Source organism: Rhyacophila brunnea, unplaced genomic scaffold (assembly GCF_057557595.1).
Source record: "Rhyacophila brunnea isolate RB1 unplaced genomic scaffold, BYU_Rbru_1.0 scaffold_4, whole genome shotgun sequence".
NCBI classification, from domain to species: Eukaryota; Metazoa; Arthropoda; class Insecta; order Trichoptera; family Rhyacophilidae; genus Rhyacophila; species Rhyacophila brunnea.
In genome coordinates, this window is record NW_028233068.1 from 51772316 (window position 1) to 51794585 (window position 22270).

At 27.5% G+C, this 22270-nt stretch overlaps 1 protein-coding gene across 12 annotated transcripts in view; it reads left to right on the top strand.

Annotated features, from left to right (window-relative positions):
* PMCA (plasma membrane calcium-transporting ATPase 3) overlaps window positions 1-21960 on the top strand; it is a 398702-nt gene extending 376742 nt beyond the window's left edge. For 11 of the 12 annotated variants that reach the window (XM_085953876.1, XM_085953871.1, XM_085953875.1 and 8 more), the window contains 2 exons: window positions 17127-17195; window positions 21291-21960. In XM_085953876.1, coding sequence (XP_085810002.1) covers window positions 17127-17195; window positions 21291-21503 — 282 coding nt within the window. In that variant the 3' untranslated portion in view covers window positions 21504-21960. The remainder of the gene's footprint in view (window positions 1-17126; window positions 17196-21290) is intronic. The other variant, XM_085953885.1, reaches the window with a different exon arrangement.
* The last annotated feature ends 310 nt before the right edge of the window (window positions 21961-22270 follow it).

The window sequence follows — 22270 nt, forward strand, 5'->3', positions numbered from 1 at the left end:
TATTAATATATGCACCGTTGTTATGATTTATAATTATTAGAAGAGAATTCAATAATATGTCCAATATTTCTATAATTTCTTTTTTGTTTTATAATAAGTAATGTGGTTAATATTATATAGTGCCAATCCCATGTTTCCCACTCCAGTTAAAATTGTAGTATATTAGTATAGACCAGTTAAAATTGTTAAAAATCACTCTTAAGTTTTCATAAAGACATTATGAAATAGTCAACTTTATAATCAACAAATGTTCAGAACTGTTCCCTGGATAAACTTTGTATGTTAAGCGTGTTATCTAGCTTTTATCTGACCAATAAAGATAGCCTACGTATGGAAAGTAGCCTTTTAAATGGAGGAGTATGCATTCATTATAAGATAATAAAAAGTAATTTAAATACATGCAGTTTTTATTGGAGTATGTATATGGGAAGATCTGTATATTTCGAATTTTAAAATATTTATAAAGTTCTGATGGTTTTGCATTCTTTTGTACTTAAGTATGAATGGAATGGAAGAATTCTATTACAACACTTTCAAATTTGTTATATTTTAAAATGCACTTATCGTTAAAGCTATATTCTTAATTAAGGCAAAATATATTTATTATGAAAGTATTTCTAAAATTCACTGAAATTAGGATAAATCGAATCCATATTTAACCGTTTCTTCCATTTCTACACAAGTTTTTCGCTTTAAGGGTGTATAATTTTTTTTTTTGCGATTTAATGAACGATTCTAACGTATTAAAATCAACATTGTCTAATAATATTTTTACTCAATGGAATTAAAAATTGAAATGCTAATAAACTTCTTCATATTTATGATTAAATATCGGAATATTAAAACTCTACACTGATAGTCGAATTATGGACCTTAATAATGGATTTGATAATTCGTTATCAGGCTAAAATTAAACTTTTGCCTATCTGTACAAAATTATACAGGTTCTCCTGTACGCACACGCACAAAGGTATCGAAGCTTTGTTTTACCAATTAATTAGGGCCAAAACATCAGATAGGCATATATTTATAAAAGTATTTCGCCGACAGATTCCCACTCTATCTTTTCTGCTTAGAAGGTGGTTTCTTTTAAAACCAACAGATGGCGTGATATTTTTTTATGGTTAATGTAAAAAAAAGGTTTTGTTTTAACGAAAAAATCTTTCTTTTTATAAAGCAGAATGTACTTAAAAAAAGATGATTTTAATAAGAAATATAATTTTAATTAAGAAATTTAGCTGTTAATCTCCCCCTGTAATTTTTAATTCTTAATTTAATCCTAAGCGCTTAAAATAAAACGATCACTATTTAATTCTATATTAAAACTACTCATACCTAACTCATTGTTTTAAAATCTTTTTGTTTAATTTTGTTTTCACAATATGTCTGGCTTTTGTGTCCACGGTTCAGTTTTTTTTCCACCGAAACTAACAATGTTTTTTTATGTACATCAATTTTTATTTATTTTAATAAAATTCTTATTTCTGAAAATGTTTTTTGGTTTTTTGTTTTTCACCAATATTTTCATATATGCACCCGACCAAAACGCATGATACATATTCGCAATAGTTTTCTCACCGAGCAGAAAATAATTTGAATGTTTTTAAGAAATTATTTTAAATCACCAGGCTGTCATGTGAATCTTCATTATTAATCTTTGATTTCAAGGACAATTTACAAACATACCTACATTATTTTGGAGTATGCAATGCATATAAGTGTATATGTAGGGAAAAAAAGAAGAAACAGCATTGTAATCCATAAAAAATCATTGAATTTGTGATATATTATATAATATATTCCGCTACGCATAGCAGTTACTTATGTGATTATGAATACCTAAGCTAAAATTTGCAAGCTTATCCATATAACTAGGAGATTACATAAATTGGTAAAGTGTCAGGTGATTGAGTCATTAATGAAGAGAAGTATGGATGATTGATTGTAAAAGGTTTTTATCTATTATTTATTTGTTGCTTATTACTTATAAATTGTTGCAAAGCTTTCTGTGTTGCATAAAGACGTTAATTCATTTATTGACATAGAATTAATTAAACGTCTTAATCGGCTATTGCAAATACTGTACCTGTATATTTTGAAAGATTAAAAAATATGGAGACAGCAAATCTTGTAAAATATATTAATATACATTTCAACAGCAATGAAACTAAATAATATTGTGTTGGTTTGATATGCCAAAGTGACAATAATGCCACGTTTGTGATACGAATCACGTTACTATCCGAAGAAATTTTCAAAGTAGTCTACTGTCTATATAATGTGGCGAATTTAATAACCAAAGTGTATTATTCAATAACAAATATTGGATACTACACACTTCCGAATATTTTTATTATAAATATGTGGAATTAACGTGTATGTCCTTTTGTTGCCATTATTTATACTATAATACGCTAAGTAGGTACTAATTTTTGTCAGACTCGAGTGCTTGCATTTTGCATGTTGCTTTTACACACTGTGCACTAGTGAGTTTTATAAATGACTAAAATGTATTTACATCATCATGTATTGAACATGCCGAAATAACTCCTTTCATCCGTTAATGGCCCACATGTTCAACGTAGGTCAAAATAGAGCTTTTATGGAATTTTCAGAGCATAACTCTGGACATTCCTTAAACGTTGTAGATAATCTATTTATATAATTTTGAAGCCTTATTATCCTTTATATTTATTTTAAATATTTGATGACTGCATAAAGTATTTTTATTACATAAAATAGTATTCTTTTAAACCTCTCGCTCTAATGTTTTAGAATATAGTCATATTTCAGTACATCCATGTGCAGTGGTGTTAAGATTTATTAATTTTTAAACGCATTTCACACATATCACATTTGGATGTTCAAAGACATAACTTATAATCAGTATCTTTAGAATTGTCTTCAAATGTGTTAATCGTTCCCATTTTTTGAATAATAAAATGCCTAATTCTTGTCAAATTTGGGATCACAAAGATTATAAAATATATTTCTTTATTGTAAAAATGTCACTATATAATGTTAACATTAATTTTACTAATGGTTTTGTAAATGCGTTTAAAAATTAATAAATCTAAAAAATCTTAACACCACTGCACATGGATGTACTGAAATATGATTATATTCTAAAACATTAGAGAGGTTTAAAAGAATACTATTTTATGTAATAAAAATACTTTATGCAGTCATCAAATATTTAAAATAAATATAAAGGATAATAAGGCTTCAAAATTATATAAATAGATTATCTACAACGTTTAAGGAATGTCCAGAGTTATGCTCTAAAAATTCCATAAAAGCTCCATTTTGACCTACGTTGAGCATGTGGGCCCTTAAGAAATAATGAATTTATTGTCTGCGTATCATCTTCTAGAGTTGCCAGCTTTATAATAGTCTTAAGATATCTTTACTCTGAGACGTTAAAAAAGTATTAACGTACAATCATTGTTAGTAACACAGTTATTATTCATCTTTCATTATTACATGATATTCATTTACTTGATTATCATCTTACACAATAAGTCTACGTTAGCAACCAAATTTTTAATCATATATGTTATATCTATATGGTGAGACTACATCTTTTACATAATTACCAAATATATTGAAGGCCTTTCTTTATAAATCAAATACAAACATATATAAAAACTTCAGCATATTATTTCAATTTAAAACAGAATAATAAATTTATCTATTATTCTAAAATACAAGGTACTTTAAAACTGATTATATCAAGATTTCTTTTTTTGGATGATATAGTTAAAATTGTTCATTATTGATAAAATAGGAAACAGGGCAAACTCTTTTTAAGATATTTTTGCTATTGAATAACGGTGCCTTTAAAAAGTTAAAGACACGATAATTATTTATTGAGGATTTTTATCAATCTTTTCATGCATAACATATTTTTATAGGAGTATATAATATAGTTGTAACACTGCATTTTTCTTAAAAATCAACACATGACACATTTATATTCCTCGTGCTGTTTGTTAAATTAGTGCTATTTGAATTTCTCTGTCGTTTACAATGTGTTTGAACACTAAAAATAATAATAATTGTTTGTTTTTAGAGATTAAGGTTGTGTAAATTGATGTTGAATAAAATAAAGTGAATTAACCCACACATGTGTTTTTATAAAGCCAGATACAATTGATTATTGAATAAATAGCAATTGCATATTAATTTAGTCATTTGATGTGTGCATTAAAATACCAATATTTTTAATTCTAATGATCAGATGAATAGTTAAATAGTTTAAAATTTTCCTTAGATGTGTAATGACATTAACTACGGTTGTCAAATCTACGTCATCTTTACCGCGTCTAGAGGTGATTGTATTTTTTCAAGATGTAACCGCCTCTAACAATTTCACCGATTTAAAAAGGAAGATTTTTGATTGTACGGTCGATACATTGAAATATACCATTGAACACATATATCATTTATATACGCATAGGTACTTGAAAAATATGGAAGACTTTCAGTCATGAGCTATACCATTATGCCTTTATGCGTCTTATACCAACATATCGCGAGTGGATAACTACAAGGTTCTAAGTGCTTGTCCTTGGCGAAACAAAAGTAACAAAGAAGCAGCTTAGAATACTACTTCATTGTTGGGTTTATTTTCTCAAAGTGAACACTTAGCACCTTGTAAGTATTCGAATTGCGATATAAGAATAGACAAATAAATACATGGATTTTTAATCATAATTACTTTATCGAATTAATGAGCTAGAATGTTTTTTCTCAGGTAGATATGTCTAGATTATGTTTTCTGTCCACTTTTTAATTTACCATCGTTTAAAATATAAGTTATAATTACTTATTTTAATGAATGTCAAGCAAATGAAAGGTCAGTACACCGCAGCAGTTTAGAAGGACTAGGATAACATTTTTTGAAACATATATTTATAGCAAAAATATGTAACTTATGTAATACAAATATACAACTGGGTTTTACAAGTATATTGCGTGTAATAATAATTAATTTAGTTTTTTTTCTTTTTTTCTTTATTAAACAACACAACAGGCCGTGAAGCTCAATAATAGTGGTAAAACTCCCAGGCTTGAGGAATTTACATATTAGATTATGTAAATATATTTTGACCTCACTGGGAATCGAACCAAGAACTCCGTGATGGAAGGCCAGTGCCTTGCGCACTGCACCACGAGAGCCGTATTGCGTTTTAAAAAAATACTATGCAATATTAGGATATCTCTGATATGTTGATATTATCTATGGACAATAAATTATTAAACATTTAATAGTACAGTAAGCGTCGGAGCGTTAATTTGTTCCTGAGTTCGGGGTAACGTTATTCATCAAATGTGTGTTCTGAAGTTGCCCTTTTGGATGAAAATACACTCCGTATAGTATAGGTATAATTAAACAAATCATTAACTATTGTATTTTTTAATTCTTATATTTTTATAGTGCACATAATATTCAATTAACTTTTTATCTTCTTCTTTAATATATTTCGTAAAACTCTTTGATTTTATGATGATTTATCAAAATGCTTGGACAAGCTGCCCGAGAAATTTTATGAATGCAGCATGTAGATTGAGTTTTTAGGTGTAAGATTTTCATTTTCTCCTTCCTGTGTATATGGACAACATCTGTTGATATATTCTTTTTTATCATATACAACTTAATAAAGTTATTGTAAGATCAATACCTACCTAGATGAATTCTTTTAAAATGTCAGCATGACAAATGCCACAGGTAACCCCACCCCGCTGGTAATGAAAAATTCATATGCTATTCTTTTAATCGATATGTAGGTATATTTAGGTCAAGGGCATGGATTCAATGACTCAAAAGAATAGCAAAAAACCAGCCCTCATAAAAAATTATTAATGTACACTCTACAGTAGAGGTCCATATTATTATATTGGAGTGGAGATGTTAATTGACCTTATTTTTACTTACATAGTTTTATAAAACAATCAAAGTAATGTTACATTATACTTATTATTTTATATATCGCAGAATAATGTTGTTTTGACAGGTTGATGTCCTATACATAATATATATACATTATAATATGATAATACCAAGTCCTTTTATTATAATATGTAGGTATTGATTTGCCTATTTAATTAAAATTATTTAACTATATACACTTTTACAACAAATTAAATACACTGTTTTGTTGATCTAAAAAATATATTTCTTTACCACGCTATATAAACTGTAGCCACTTAGAAATAGTTCCCCCATACCATAGAATATATACCTTATTTAGTTTTTAAATAAGTAACTCTTGCTTTACAAATACAAGAAAATTTGCTAGCATTAAAGTGAGACCTTGTTACTTAAGAAATGCCTAGGAAAAGTATAGATTGATGAATCAAGATTGTTATAGAAATTTCATTGTATTTACTGTTCTTCCTTCAAGGAATAATATTGTAAGGAAATTATGAAACTTCACTTCCAAATAAAATAATAAGTAATATTTATTTGTATAAATTAATTGTATTAGACAAATAAACATTCAAAGTTATGTATACCTAATATTACCTAAGTAAATGGGACTTCTTTATTATATACTTATACATAACTGGATTTAGGAACGTTTGATATTTTATCAATTGCACTAAAGTATCACACTTTATGGTTTCTAGTCATAATTTAAATTTTTTCTGAGCATTTCCTGAAGAATTTATGGATTTCTTATAGAAATTGTGTAATTAGGTATTTGGGGATGAATATAATCTTATGGATTATGCTTATTTCACAAAGTCTATCTACATTGTTGGCTTACAAAAAACGTGTTTTAAACATGTCTATCTCTTAGTAATATGTATAATATGTAGGAGGCATGAATAAAATATTCCAGAAATATTACAATATTTTTATGCAGGTTTAATTTTTGATTGAATGCGCACATTCCGATATTTTATTAATATACGAATTAATATTTTTTATACTTCAATATATAATTCAATGTAAATAATATATATGCACATTTTTCACTTTACAGTTTTATTCATTACAACTCTATTCATTATTGAATGCATATTTTATATTTTGCACAATAATTCTATACATTGTGTACAAAGTATATTTCTCACCATTGATTCTATGTTATTCACTTTAAAAAAAATAGTTTAATTTGACACAGTATCACTAGGGAATAAGGTAATTTATTTAATTTTTGTGTAGGGTTATATTTTAGATATAAGCATACCCCATAGTTAATTCTGTAGACATTTTACAATGACATTAATAAAATATTTTGTAGGACTTGAATATTTAGTCATTTAGTTGGATTTACCTTATCTAAATCTAAAAATGTCCTCGAGGTATTTTAATAAAGAGTAGAAATATATAATACCTATATTTTTTAGAACTTCCCCAGGCTTTTAATGTAGAGATACTATAAGTTAACTGACAATTTTTTTTTATTAATACATGTTTTCGATTTCCGAGAGACAGTTACTTAATTTCGAAGCAATGGCGGCTATTTACAATATTACTTAGCACTCTTATAAAATAACTTTGATATATTTCATACAGAAAGGAGGTATAGGGCCGTCCATACATGATGTCACACCATAAGTATGTTATAATGTTTGTAGAAAATGTGACAACACAAAACCAACAAAATATAAACATATTTTTCGTAAGAATAAAATATTCCGTGATTATATGATACTGAAATCGATCATTTTCAAAGTAATTTAGACAGCAAAATATTTTGTGATTGTGATAGGGTTGGGTTTCAAAAATACCGAAAATTGTGTGATATCATTTATGGACGACACTTATATGACCACCCAAATCCATCACAATTTTATTTTCATAATAGCTGTTCATTCAGACAGACAGAACATAATTAATCATGGTATCTATAAGTGAGAAAATGGATTATTATTATCTCAATTATTAATATAATTAAGTCATGAATTTTTTTTATTCAGTATTAATTTACTTTATAGAAATGAGAGACGACAGAATATGTTAGTGTATTTTTTTTAATATGGTGCATAATATCTATAATGATATGGCGTGTGGTATTTGTTACGTGCGTGCAAAGTCAGTGACCGCAACGCTGAATTGATATTAATTTTTCAGCAAAACGCAGAGATGGTGTTGGGTCGGCGTTTGCTCTTAAACAATTTTTTGGCGGAACATCGTCGCATCAGCGTGCAATCGCCAACAACAAGCTCAATTGCTGTGTTGCCAGGCCCCAAATCCCCTAACTCTAGTGATAACAACTAGCGACACCAAATTGACTAATTACCTACAATTAACCCATCTAAAAAAACTTAACCTAACCTAACCCCGTTTAAAGTATAATAATTTACGTTTAATCAAAATTATAAGTATATTTATAAAACCACCCTTAAAAATCATTTTTAATGCATATTGCTTATTAAATGTCATAAAAACGATCTTTAAAAATACTGTGTTTTTTTATAATAATAAAAATATCAGAATCCATGAAATAATATATTACCGGATTAAACATCCTTGCCTTAAAAATAAAGTGTTTAATCTCTGTTAACATAATGCTTTTTATTATACTGTTTTATGAGAAAATCATAATAATATAGCTTGTTAGTCAACAAAATGATATACACGCATAATATAACATATATTTATTATAAACATATGTTTTGTACAAATCTGTGTTTTAAAAATAATTTCGATTTAAAGATTTGTTCTCGTTGGAAATTTGAAGAATTTTATCAAAGATTGTAATTATCGTAAGGGGAAAAAATAACCAACTATAATATAGAAATAATAATCTCAAGTAAATGTATTGTAATTAAGTAATATAACTAAATATATAAATAATGAAAGTTATTAATCTTCGCTTCATTATTATAGTTTTTGCCTTTAATTGTTGGTAGTGATAATATTTATTATGCTTAGAAAAATATATATAAATTTTCTCAACCTTATCCTTTAAATATTTGACATTCCATAACTAGTATCTACCTTTTTCCTTTGAAAATATTCCTTTTAGTGTTACCAAAATAGTAGCTATTATCGTAGATAATAAAAAAATATAATATTTTTTATATAATCTTACAATAAATATATTCTGGTTTTTTCTTTGATTCAAATGTTAAAAATATCACATACAAAAGAAACATAATACAACTACAAGTAATAATATTATTATTTCAGTGCAAAAAGTTTTCACAACAATTTGTAACAAAATGTGTTAAACATTAAATATTTAAATTAATAACAATTCATTTAATAATATATTTCTTATCCAAAAGAATATAATATTATATTATAATATGCAACTAATCCACTAAAGTAGAATATCAATTTATATAATTATGGTAACTTGCATGTGAAGTTTAAAATAATACAATTGGATAAATCAACCCTAAAATTGAATAATGAATAATTAATAAGCAAAAACAAAATGAATATCGATTAATATAAATTTTAATAATGTATTGTTTTCAAACATTGTATATTTTATTAGGAGCATTATAATTTTGATGTAGATTCATTCTAAATCTAATGATTGTCGCAATTCTTATAATAAAATTACTCTACATATATTTTAGAGGTGACTATATTAAATTTAGCCGTAGAAATTTTGCACTCGGTGTTTAAATATCAAAAATTTATTCTGTATTGATCATCAATCGGCAAGAACAGTGGTTCGCAAATATTATAGAGGAAAATAATTATTAGCTATCAAATAATTTTTATTCACCTACATTACAATATATATTATCAAAATTTGAAGTTTATTTTTGTATTGTGCGAGGTAAATAATTGAAATGATTATAAATTTAATATTGCATACTGTCAAAAAATAATGTAATGGTCGATATGTAAAATTATAAATTATGGGTTGTAAAAGATTAAAGTCGGCATTGATAGAACAGGGAATATACCTGCTATATTATTTATTCATAATTCATAATCGTCTTTAAAAGTTGTTTTTTGTTTTCATAATTTTTGTGCTGAAAAAGTTAGGACCTTGGATATGGTCCCCTAATTTTTAAAAGACTGCAAATATTTAATGTAGAAAATTATAGGTGTTATTGTAGGTAATTTACTATGATGACGATACCCAAGACGAACATAATAATTTATGGTGTCCTCAGCATTAACGTTTGCGGACATAAGCAAAGTGCCTACCTATTTATTATTTTTTATATTATTCATATAAATGTAGTATTATTACATAATGATTCCCAACCTTTTTCGTTTGGCGGAACCCTTGAAACATTTAATAAAATCTTCGGGAACTCCTGTCTGACTGACAAGTGAAAAGTGTTGCCCTGAAGCAACCATGCTCCCCTTAATATTTCCAGTCTCAATTTTCATGTAATTTCATTTTTTCTATTTATCTTAACGGGATTCATGCAAAGAAAAATTTTAAATTTATGATAGACAACGCATCCACACATCTTCACAATATATGTTTTTCTATCTCCATACTTCTGAAAGTTATACTGTTCACATGACTTCCATAATTTATTGCTTCCTTAGAACGTACCAACTCCAAGTAACACATGACCTGCCTACACGCATAGGACGACTCCGCCTGTAGAGTTAGTAAACAACTATTGATTAAAAAATCCTTTTTCCAAATAAAATTTCACGATTTCAATAAATAATATGCAAAATTTTGAAAATGTTTCGTTTTTTAAAAAGAAAAGTTGTAGGTACCTAGTATTTTTAAAGCTTTTGTGAATCATACGATTACTGGTCGGGAATCACTATAGCAATATTACTATGCCTATGTTAATTGAATTAATACGTAAATATTATAAAATTAAATTATTTTAAAATATTTAATTAATAAAACATATAAAAACAACTTCTCTAAATCAGGTGCCCCAAATATAAACACTGCATAAGCTATTTTTCACAAAATTATTTTGATCTCATTCATTGTACAAATTTTAATTTGATCTTTTATGTTGGCTATAATCACAGTTTAATATGAGGCGAAACACTATCGTATAGATGGCTATAGATCCAGCGAACTCGTTTTTGCATTTTCTGTTGGCAGCATGGCATATACAAGGTTTTTACTTGGCGCACACGAAATAGAGATTCAAACATTATTAAATCATCCTTAGTTTTATCAATCTATGTTTAAAAAAAACAACTATATTTTTTAAATCAGAAAACACCATTGATATTAAAAATATTATTCCAAAATAGATGAAAAGTAGTTTCAGTTTTGTAATATTGACAAACTTCACGACTAATGTAGTATTTCGAATGATGGTGCTTTAATATTCCTCTAAATCAATATTTGGAAACCACTGCTCTAGGTTACACAAAACATAGTAGACTTACTTTTAGAGATGCGATTTAAAAATTCAACAAGTGCACCTTATTACGTGATTTAGATGTATTTTTTTGTGCCACGTGTCAGCGAACTTTATACTGTTGAACATTTTTTACTGAAACTTGTGCGTTGACATTGTATCTCATTCTTTAGATTTCTTTTGTGTTATAATGAAGTTTATTAGTGTTCCTAATTGGCTGTGTTTTTATTAAATTAAATATGCGTTTTCATAACCTTCTCTCTAAACAGTCTGATGGTAAATATAACAACCGCGGCTTGTTCACTTAAGTTGATATTATTGCATCTTCTATGAAGTGTTTTAAATTCCTATATATAGTGTTGTCATATACCTAATTGCTTGGATCTTAAGTTTATTTTTGACTGAGGAAAAAAACAAAATTTATCAACCCCTTTTGAAGTTTTACTATTTGACATTTTTGATTTTTTTAAATTTATATTGAAAATGTTAAATTATAAATGTATTTTTTGCACTTACCATTAATTTAACTTCTATAGGTATTTACTATATACAATCATTGCTTTTTTATAAATATTGTAACACTATATTATGATAGTAATATCACTATTTAAAACTAAAAACTTAAATTCAAAAGGTAGAAAAGTAATATAACTGTATCAGTACCTAGTTAATTCGAATTATTTTAAAAATATAGTAAATAATTATGATTCATAGTCTTGTCAAATAGAGGCTAAAAGTATAATGATATAATATAATTTATTTGAAGTTATGTAGGTTATATTTTATTTATTTATAGATAATTTAAAAAAAATATGTGAGATTTTAGTTATGTAGGCAAAACGTGGTTGGTAATTTCACTTTTAATACTGATTTAGAAAATTCTAATTGTCGAATCTACTAAGGTGTTCTACATTATTAGACAATAACTATTATTTTCTGTCTCCTTACTTCCGTTATAGCCTCCTCTTGACTTTCACAAATAAACAACCAACCTTTGCTTTTACTTCCTAAGCTATTTACAATAGTGCCCATATTTTACCATTGACAACTTATTCTTCAAAAACGTATATTGATTTATTGAGTTATATCAGGCAAATGTGGAATACTAGTAGTCTTCTATACTAATTGATATTGTAGGTTCTTACTTTACCAGAATATGAGATTAATAAAAATTATATCAATTTGTCAGTACCTTATGGCGTTAAAAAACCGATTGTTTAATTTGTTGTAACTCTGACTTAATATTTTATATATTCAAATTTCATTTTGATTTTTGAGTAATGTAAACATGTAGTAGGTATTTAAATAAATTATTTTGTAACTTTCGCTAATTACGAATTTACGAATTAACACAGTTACGACTCGTTCTGGTAAAGTATGCCATGATAATAGAAAACACTGTTTCATAGCAAATGACATATTTAAATGTTCTAATTTTCACGTCTAGTTTCATAAATATAAAAATGTGATTAGTAAATTGACGCTTCATATATATTTAGCTTTGTCTTAGTATATTGGTATTGAATATAATATAATATTTAACTTTACATTACCCATTTAGTCCAAATATATACCTATGCTAGGAATGTAGGATGAATATTCTGCTTTGATAAAAACTATACATTTAAATGTTGCTTATATTTAAATGTTATAAATACAGTGCATGATGTTACTAAAATTATACAATTATTATATATATTGATGTTTACTGAAATAAAAAAAACATATAACTTATTATTTTTCATTTCTTTCAAAAAGTAGATTGAAAGACATAAATAAAAAAAAATAAAAAAAAAACCATAACAAGATGGATTATTAAATGATGCGACACCCCCACACAATATTCATTAAAATATAAAACTGGTAAAAAAGAAAGCGAAAAGCATAAAAAAAATGATAAAGTTCCAATTGGAAGACAACCCCTAAACCGAGGTAATGTTGTTAATATTATGGTGTATAATCGTAACTCTGTTTTTCATAGAAATGGATGTGTTTATTTAATATTCTTTTTTTTGTTTTCGTATTGTTTCAATTTGTTATATTTTTTTTACAAGACAAAAGCCAAGACAAGATTGTTTTTGAGCACACACCGATTGCACCAGGCTCTGTTGTGTTTCCATACATATATATTATAATATTTAAAAAAAAACCAGAGTAATGCCATAGTAGCAATATAACAGAAAGTACATGGATGAATTTAGTAAATCTAATAAATTGAATAAATCCCTGACAGCCAGGCCAACTATAACTGAAGAAATGTTACAAATCATTGTTATTACTATGTGTGTTGATAATGTCAAAAAATGCAGTGAGAGTCTTTAAAAGAGAATTTAAGTTAAATATTAGTATAACTAGACATTTTTTTTGAAATTTACATTTTTCAACTTAAATCCTAAAAGACTCTGACGGCGTTTTTGACAGCTTAGCGCTTATTTGATTTATGAACATTTGCATTTGCAAACGCACTAAGTATTTGTATTATCAATCATTTTATCAGTTATTGCCTCCAAACTGCAAACTGCCCCGCAAGCTTTCCGTTTCCGGATTTACTAATGAAGTCTTGACGCTTGAAGTTTTACTGTTATTATGAACTTACTCTGTACTTAACGACGGATTATCTGATCACTTTCATAGTTTACGAGCTTCCGTTCTGTCACGTCCACTGTTGATCAATTGAAACGTATTTATTCGAGTAATGTGTTGTTCTGTTAATAATGTAACTATGTCCATATTTTAGGTAAAATGAAGTCGTCCTGTTATATATTATAAATAATTAATTGTGGACACACATTCGCGGTATTTCAACTGAAAGTCTTCCACACTGAGAAAAAATTAAACTATTTATGTTCTTAATTGTTTATTTATTTTCAAGACATGCTACGCTTTAATTGGCTTTGTTACAAGATGAAGATGTTTTAATATAAAAAAATGAGCATTGTTTGTGCAATTCTACCAAAACAAAATCATTTATTAGGCCTTCTTTTTTAATAAAGAATGATTAGGTGTATTATAGGTATCTTCAGTTAAAAGGTAAAATTCATCTAGTGACTTTATCATGTTTTAGAGAAAATGTGTAATTTTTTACTTGTATGGCATGTTAAATTTAGTCAACCATTCACTATCATCAGAATGTTTCTTATGCATACAATATGAATATTTAAACTTGATAAAGTTAAACTGATGATATATTTGAGTTTTTCTTTCTCTTGTAAATAGGAGAAATGAAAAAATCCTGCAGGGAAATTATTTTAGATTAAAAAAAATAGATTTCAGAAGAATCTTCAGGTTAGATCAGGCAATTGAGGCATATCATAAATAGGATAACAAAATTATTGTATTAATAGAAAACACTATTAATAAATATATGACTACATAATTAAAATACACCAATATTTTTTTAATATAAATCTTTTCAAATTGTATTCATAATTAATTATTTGATACAAAATATGAAAGTATAATAACTATCAAAATACCTAAATAAAAATTAAACCAACTAAAATAAATCGTTCAATGGGAATTATGTAATTTTGTGTGTAATGCTTTGAAAATTCGCCCTTAAAAATGTTAATGTACAATATTAAAAAATATATACATATTTCTTACAGTTTGTGCACATTTTTGACTTTGTCACTTTTCATTTTGGGTTATCAACGAAATCAGGATTTGTTCGCACCGAAAATGCTTTTATGTCACGGGTATGAACTACTATGTGTTGTTACTTTTTTTATGGAATTAATGATGGCACTTTTAATGAAATATATATTATCCTTACATATTTTAATGGTTTTAAAACCAAAAAAACAGTTTGATAACAAGAAAATGAACAAGTTGGCAAATTTTTTTAGGAAATAAGGCAACGTGTAGTTAGATATTTACAAATAAATATTGAGGATAATTTTTTTGTCGAGACATTGAATCGGTGTGAACACTACAATACGACTATGACATTAAACTTAATCCAGGAAGTGCCGGAATCGACAAATTAGGTTCATGAATATACAAAATTATTTACCACCATCTGTAACAACTAATATTTTACTAAACTGGATGCATGAATGCTGTTCTATAGTCAATATATTTTTTAATCGGGCGATATGGTAATATGATGTAATATTTATGTCTAAGGATTAATCTCAAATTGTTGATACATTTGAATTATTCATTAGATAAATTAACAAAAAGGGTATGTATTTTATGAATATTTATTCACCGTATTATACCATTATATCGATCTTCAGGTGTTCTATTATAAAAATTCTATGTTACCACCGCTCGATAACAATTCCCATGTCATCAAAAATTATCACACAACACTGAAATCAGTAGGGTTTTCCAAAATTTAGAAATTTCCTTCAATTGGTATCCCTGTTAATTTCAGTAAATATATTGTTTGTTATTTGTATATTTAGAGTAGGTAGAAAAAAGGTATGGTATTTTGAAGAGATGTTGCCGTATATTATTGTTATTAATTATTGGTAATCATTGGTACCCGTCGAGATCCCCTGGAACTTGTCTTTCTCATTTGTATTATCGTGAGATGATCGATATTCGATAGCGATCGATACTACGGTGACTTATTGTAAGCATCCCTGCAGCGTCCATCAATATTGTATTTTTGCACAACAACTTAGTCGATATTATCCTCTTCTATATTTTTTTCTGTCTTATCTGTCAACCACCCGTCTCTCTATATTATACATTGACCCCATCACATCTTTTCTTGCGCTAAGGTCTTGTAAAATTTGATTTTTTCATAAATTCATTATACTTCTTGTGAATATTATTAGTTTTGTACACATTTTATTTTTTGTAAACGAATGCGTCCAATTTTTAAAAGCACACTTTGTCTGAAAGTACAAAAGATTCTTATTCACGCTATTCGACACGGCACGGAAACAAAAAAAAATACCACTTCCCTACTCCTAAATCGAAATTTGAATTTCGCCTTTAATTTCTAAACTTTAATTCTCTGACTTCAGAACATAATGTTTTTATAACTACCACCCGAGACTATATTGTTTGACACTTTCACGGTTCTTTATTATTGTAATAGATTTTTGGGTTTTCACCACCCGAGACATCAAACTTCACAATGTAAAATGATTTGATAATAGTCATCTGATTTGACACCTGTTAAATGGCATTCGATGTTGGCATTAAGTTAATCATTTCCAATATGAATGAGTAATTTGAATTTATTATGCAAAGAATGACACATTATCAAAGACAAAATTTTAGTTTGCCATATTTATGTTACATATTTTCATATTCAACACTACGATAAACTATAGAAAAATTTTAGGAAACTTTTATTGTGTACACAGCTTTGATTCTTTCATATTTAGGATGAAATCTGGTGATGATTTCAAGGTCAAAATAATAAAACAATGAACACAGATTTTCACGTTTTGTATAACACAAGATAAATTTACTTTTACTAAACTATTATTACACCTGTTCGATGACATTGTTACTAATAAATATTCTTATATAAATACTATATACTAATTTGGTAGACTTTATGTAAAAGTATTTTATTATGTACCTACATAAAGTGTTACTAATATCATACACTGTTTGCTCTTTTATAAAAACAACAGTGTCTCTTTTGTTTGGTCTAAATTTAATTTTAATCAACACTGATTTGAATTCTTTAGACTTTTTGTTCTTTGTGACTTGTGAGCATTATTAGATATTGAAATAAAAATAGGATAGACGAACGACGATGTTTGACTATTCCGATGGGTGTTGTTTTTGACTTGGACGTATTCAAATCGCTGTTCTTTTCTTGTACACTTCTCTCTTGTTCATTTTGATAAACCGACTTGTTTTTACATGATGTCCCCAAGGTGATAGGTGGCGAGTTGCAAGAACGCTTGATTCCGGTCCCATACAGCAAGAGCTCAACTGATCAAGCTGTAAGCAACTACAACTACAACTATCCCCCTCTATAACCCCGCCCTCTTTTTGTGTTTACTCTTATATTGGAAGGTCTTCGCTTCATAAAAAACCACCACAGTCATTTAATTGTCAATCGGAGAACCCGTTCCCTGTTCCGTGTTTTTCAAGAAGAGACAAATCAATAGCGAAATATATTTACATAGGTGTTAAAAATATATATGGAAAAAAAATGTCTAAGAACAATGCAAATATTCTAGGTAAACGTATCAAGCTCAAAACTCGAGTAGTATTTGTCACAATAAGAATTTACTTTTAGTTTACTAATTGGACATAAAACATACAGGAATTTTTACCACAAAGAATTCCAAGATTTGTTAATTTATTAATTTAAAAAAAACTACTGATGCACAGTATTTAAATATATTCTTTAATGATACATTTTAATTAAGTATCAATATAACGTGCTATATATATATTTGTTATGTGAGTTGCTTAAAAAAATAATCTTAATTTTACAATAAATTAACAAAAAAAAGAAAATAAAATGACTAATTTGTTTTGTTTGAGTTGTCAAAATTTCAAAATACCTATATGACTATTTGGGAATTAAAACTGTGTGTTTTTTTATGAAACCGGAGATGAACCATTTCACTGTTTGGCAAAGGTGGCTGCTATCTCATATTGCATGCGCATGTTAACTATTATCACTTTCATTCATCTATTATTTCATCATTTTCTATGTACAATAAATATATTTTAGTATTTGTGTAACATTATGTTTGTGTCAAATATTTCATCATAGAAATTGCCATATACATCATCCTCATGAAACATATCTACAGACTACGACTGACCTGTAGAATATTTTATTTATATTGATAAATTCGCGAGTCTAATACAGTACTACAAAGTACTAAGTGTTTATCCTTGAGAAAATAAACCCAACAATGAAAAGTATATTCTAAGCTAACTCATTGTTACTTTTGTTTAGTTAAGGACAAACACTAAGAACCTTGTAGTTCTCCACTCGCGAATTGTCTAATATGATGTCAGTATTATAAATGAAACACCATTTATAATAGACTGATGGCATTTTTACATTTATTGGTGAATTATTTCATAGTTTAGGTACATAAATTAACTATTACAACAACATAATATTATTGGTGATCAATTTTACACATGGTATCAAACTTCACGATGGTGACTCATAAACCTTTTTTCTTTAATGTAACATAAAAAAATATGAATTTATCAATTGTATCATATTATCTTCATTTCAATAGAGGTGAATATAAAGCACAGTATTCTATTGAAATAATTCAATTTAAAATTTGAAAATATTTCATTGTCTATTTGTTTGATAAATTAAAAAAAAATTAAATTATAAATAATCTTGAGTAAATAAATTTGTATATTTTTAATACCGATTTTTAATGTCCCTTGTATGCTAATGCAGTAAGAATAGATGGTTGAAAAAAGATATTACGTGTATCACTTCAACAACATTGTAGATTTTAGATTTATGTATTACAATTACATTTACTAATATGACAACACAGTACCACAGTAATAATAATATTATTTGCAGTATTACATGTTGGGCATTTCACAATCATAATTATTTCATAGATGACTAAAAAAAACTTCATTTTCGAAAGATAGGAATAAATAAAACGTGTTTTATTTATTTTATTGAATTCTTGATGGCTTTACCACTAGCTTTTATTTTATTAGTATGATATTTATTATATTTCAAGTAGTTATTACTTGATATCACAGGTTTTTGCTGAGTTATAAAATTTTATTAGTTATCTAGCGCTTTTTAGTGTTTTAGTATCGCTTTTCATGCAAAGGAAAATGTTTTTTAAACATTTTTTTAAATAACTATCGAAAAGTATTTCTGCATAGAAAATTTGTGTGGAACTTTAACTTTGATATTGCATGTTAGTGATAGTTACTCTCATAAAGTAATAAATATCAAAGTCTCGTTTACAAGAATATTAATATTACTCAATTAGTTTTGCTGAAAATACTGATGTTTCAATATCTGACAGTTTTTATTTTTGAAGTATTGATTATTTGCTATTTTGATATAGACATTTTGAATAATAATATGATTCTACAAAATAAATCAATATTACAAGATTTTAATGGAAATATAATAAAATTTTGAGATAGTCGAGAAAATATATTGTTATTTTTGTATGAGTATAATTATTACAATAATTACAGTAATTTGTTTTTTTATGTGCCTATGTATTTTTTACTATTATCTCAAAGCCTTATTTTTGTACATGCAAATGGGATCGAATCTAGAATAGCAGCAACTCGAATATTAAAAATGATTACTATTAGCGCCATCTATTGGTGACATGATATTGAATCTTCAGTATTAAAAATATAATAATATAGTGTATTCTGTATACAAACATTCGCATAACATTTAGGAGAATAGATTATAACGTATTTTTAAGATTGACACTAACCATCTGTAACATCTCTTATATAGTATGTTAATTCTAATTTAATATTTAGCATTCCCATGGGCAAGTAAGTGAACATAAAATTTTATGGTTGTGTGTGGTAGGTACATATTTAATGTAAATAAATGTTTGTTAAATGGTTTGTTATCTTTCAAGCTTTAATTGAATTGAATTGAATTGAATCAGCATTGATAGATGTTTATTTTAGTGCCATTCATAAAAAAAATAAACTCATATCTGGGCTTAGTAGTGTGTTATTCGTAATATTTTTTTGGTCAATGTCACATATATAATTATTCCGAGATACACAATTATTGTTTTTGATCCAGTGAATTATGTCGAAAAGTCATCCCGAGAAAATATGTTAAATACTGAATTATTACTGATTCTTGATAAAGCACATTGTTCATGATAAATTTGTTGCCTGTATTTGAGAAAAATCATGCATTTTTTTGTCCGAATTATTTGTAAATATTTTTACACCTGTCGATAAATTCTTTCATTTTTTTGTTGCATCTTTAATGTATCCACAAATTACTCGACACAACCTTTTTATGATAAAGGCGTTTGTGTTTTGTTTTGTGTAAGTGTTGTAAAATTGCTTGTGTGTCAGTATTGAGTTGTATTTTTAAATGTACTGATTGTTCAAAGAAATATATCGAATACTTTAATTTTTAGATGCCCAAAATGATTTCCTTTTTATATTAGAAATGATTTATTTTTTTCAAAAAAATGCCACTAGATTCTGCCAAAGTATTTATATTAAACTTATTGGATGGGTGTATATGCAATATGCCATTTAAATTTATGTTTTGTGTTGCCACTGTATAATAAATGAACTATATAATATATTGACGGCTGCATAATGAAAGTTTTTGTAGTTTGTCTATGCGCTTTGGACTTTTTTTGTCATCTAGCAATGCTTGATTCAAATTTTGATGTCTATGGGTCACCAGAGTTCGTGAAACTTAAATGTTGAATAAATCAGATTATTTATAGGATTACAAATATATTTTGCGTGTTTGACTGAAATATTTTAACTGTCAATTATCATATGCAAGAGCCATTTGCACAACACACTGGAATACTTATGAAAACATACCTGAAAAAAAAAATAATATTAGAAACACTTTTTAAGTCTCTTTGATTAAATTATTCTTCACAAACGTATATTAATCACAATTTAATTACAATGCATCATTAAGAATGTGTTTTAAGTATTGTTTTTTGCATACTCTATTTATGTGTAATGAATAGGTGTGCCTTGCTATGTTTATTCATATGAACCTATTACAAATTAATATGGATCAAAATTCTATTATTTTCACTAAATACTGCAAAATACACCTTTAAATAAACACACTTTGAAATCTAAAAATATACATAAATGAAGGTTATATTCAAATGGTTTTACACCTCATTCTTAAGCTCAAAAGCCGATGATCGGCCGTTTACAATGATTTCCCCCCCCCACAATATTATATTATTTTATTAATAATTAATTACTTATGTTGACTCATGATAGAACTTGCAACTTTTCCACAAATCAATTAGTAGAAATAGAGTTGTCCTAATCTGAATGTAATGTATGGTGTAGAAAAGTGTCTAATGTGTTGTTTTGGGCAGATCCGAGTGGTGAACGCGTTCCGGCAGGGGCTGGACACGAGGGGTGCGGACGCGGCATTGGCGGAGGCCATGCGCAAGCAGGCCGTCTTCTCCAAGCGGCTGTCGCAGGCGTCCGCCTCGCTCGAGTACGTGGATACAGTGCCTGAACTGAGCGTCCCCGAAATTGACGTGGAACGCCTCTCGAGTCATAGTCACACAGAAACGGCCGTTTAATTATTATTGATAATAAAACTTAACCAAAGTATGAAGAGAAGAATAAAAATTTATATATTATATCCCACGAGCTGATTGACAAAAGTGACCGCGTCCGATCGTCCGAGAAATATTACCCTCGCTCTCTTGACGCGCAGAAATCTCCCGGATGACTGTGAAACTTATCGAAAGTTCGCGATGAGAGTATAAATAATTTCTATGACTGCAAATCTTAGAACGGGAGCGAGAACAAAATTCTGTCAGCTTTGGACTCGGTCACTTTTGGCACTCGACCGACGATAGGTATCTCGAGAAATGAATAATAATATTGATAAATTTGACAGTCTATGGCAACATTAGACTGAACCCTGAAACCGATATATTATTATTATATAATTATATAACATGTGCGTATTTAAAATGCATATTTATATTTAAAAAAATCTAAACTAAATCCGACACCCATTTTGTACTGTATAAAAAAATATATATATAAATAACATACAACAACTCTAAATGAAACGGGCGTGTTTCCCGTTTTCAAGTTTGCCGTTATGAATAATATATTCTTATTATAATAATTGTCGCCATCTTGAAAGGGAGCGTGTCGTACGATGATGGATTTGTTATTTTTAAATAGTTCTAATGTTATTAGGTCTTATGCATTGTATGTAATATTGAAATTAATTTTAATAATACGATTGTTTGTATGTCAGTTTTTAATGCCGCGTATCCATTGCCCCGTGTGCGGCTATTGAAAGAAATTTGAAGAACTCTGCGTCTGATAA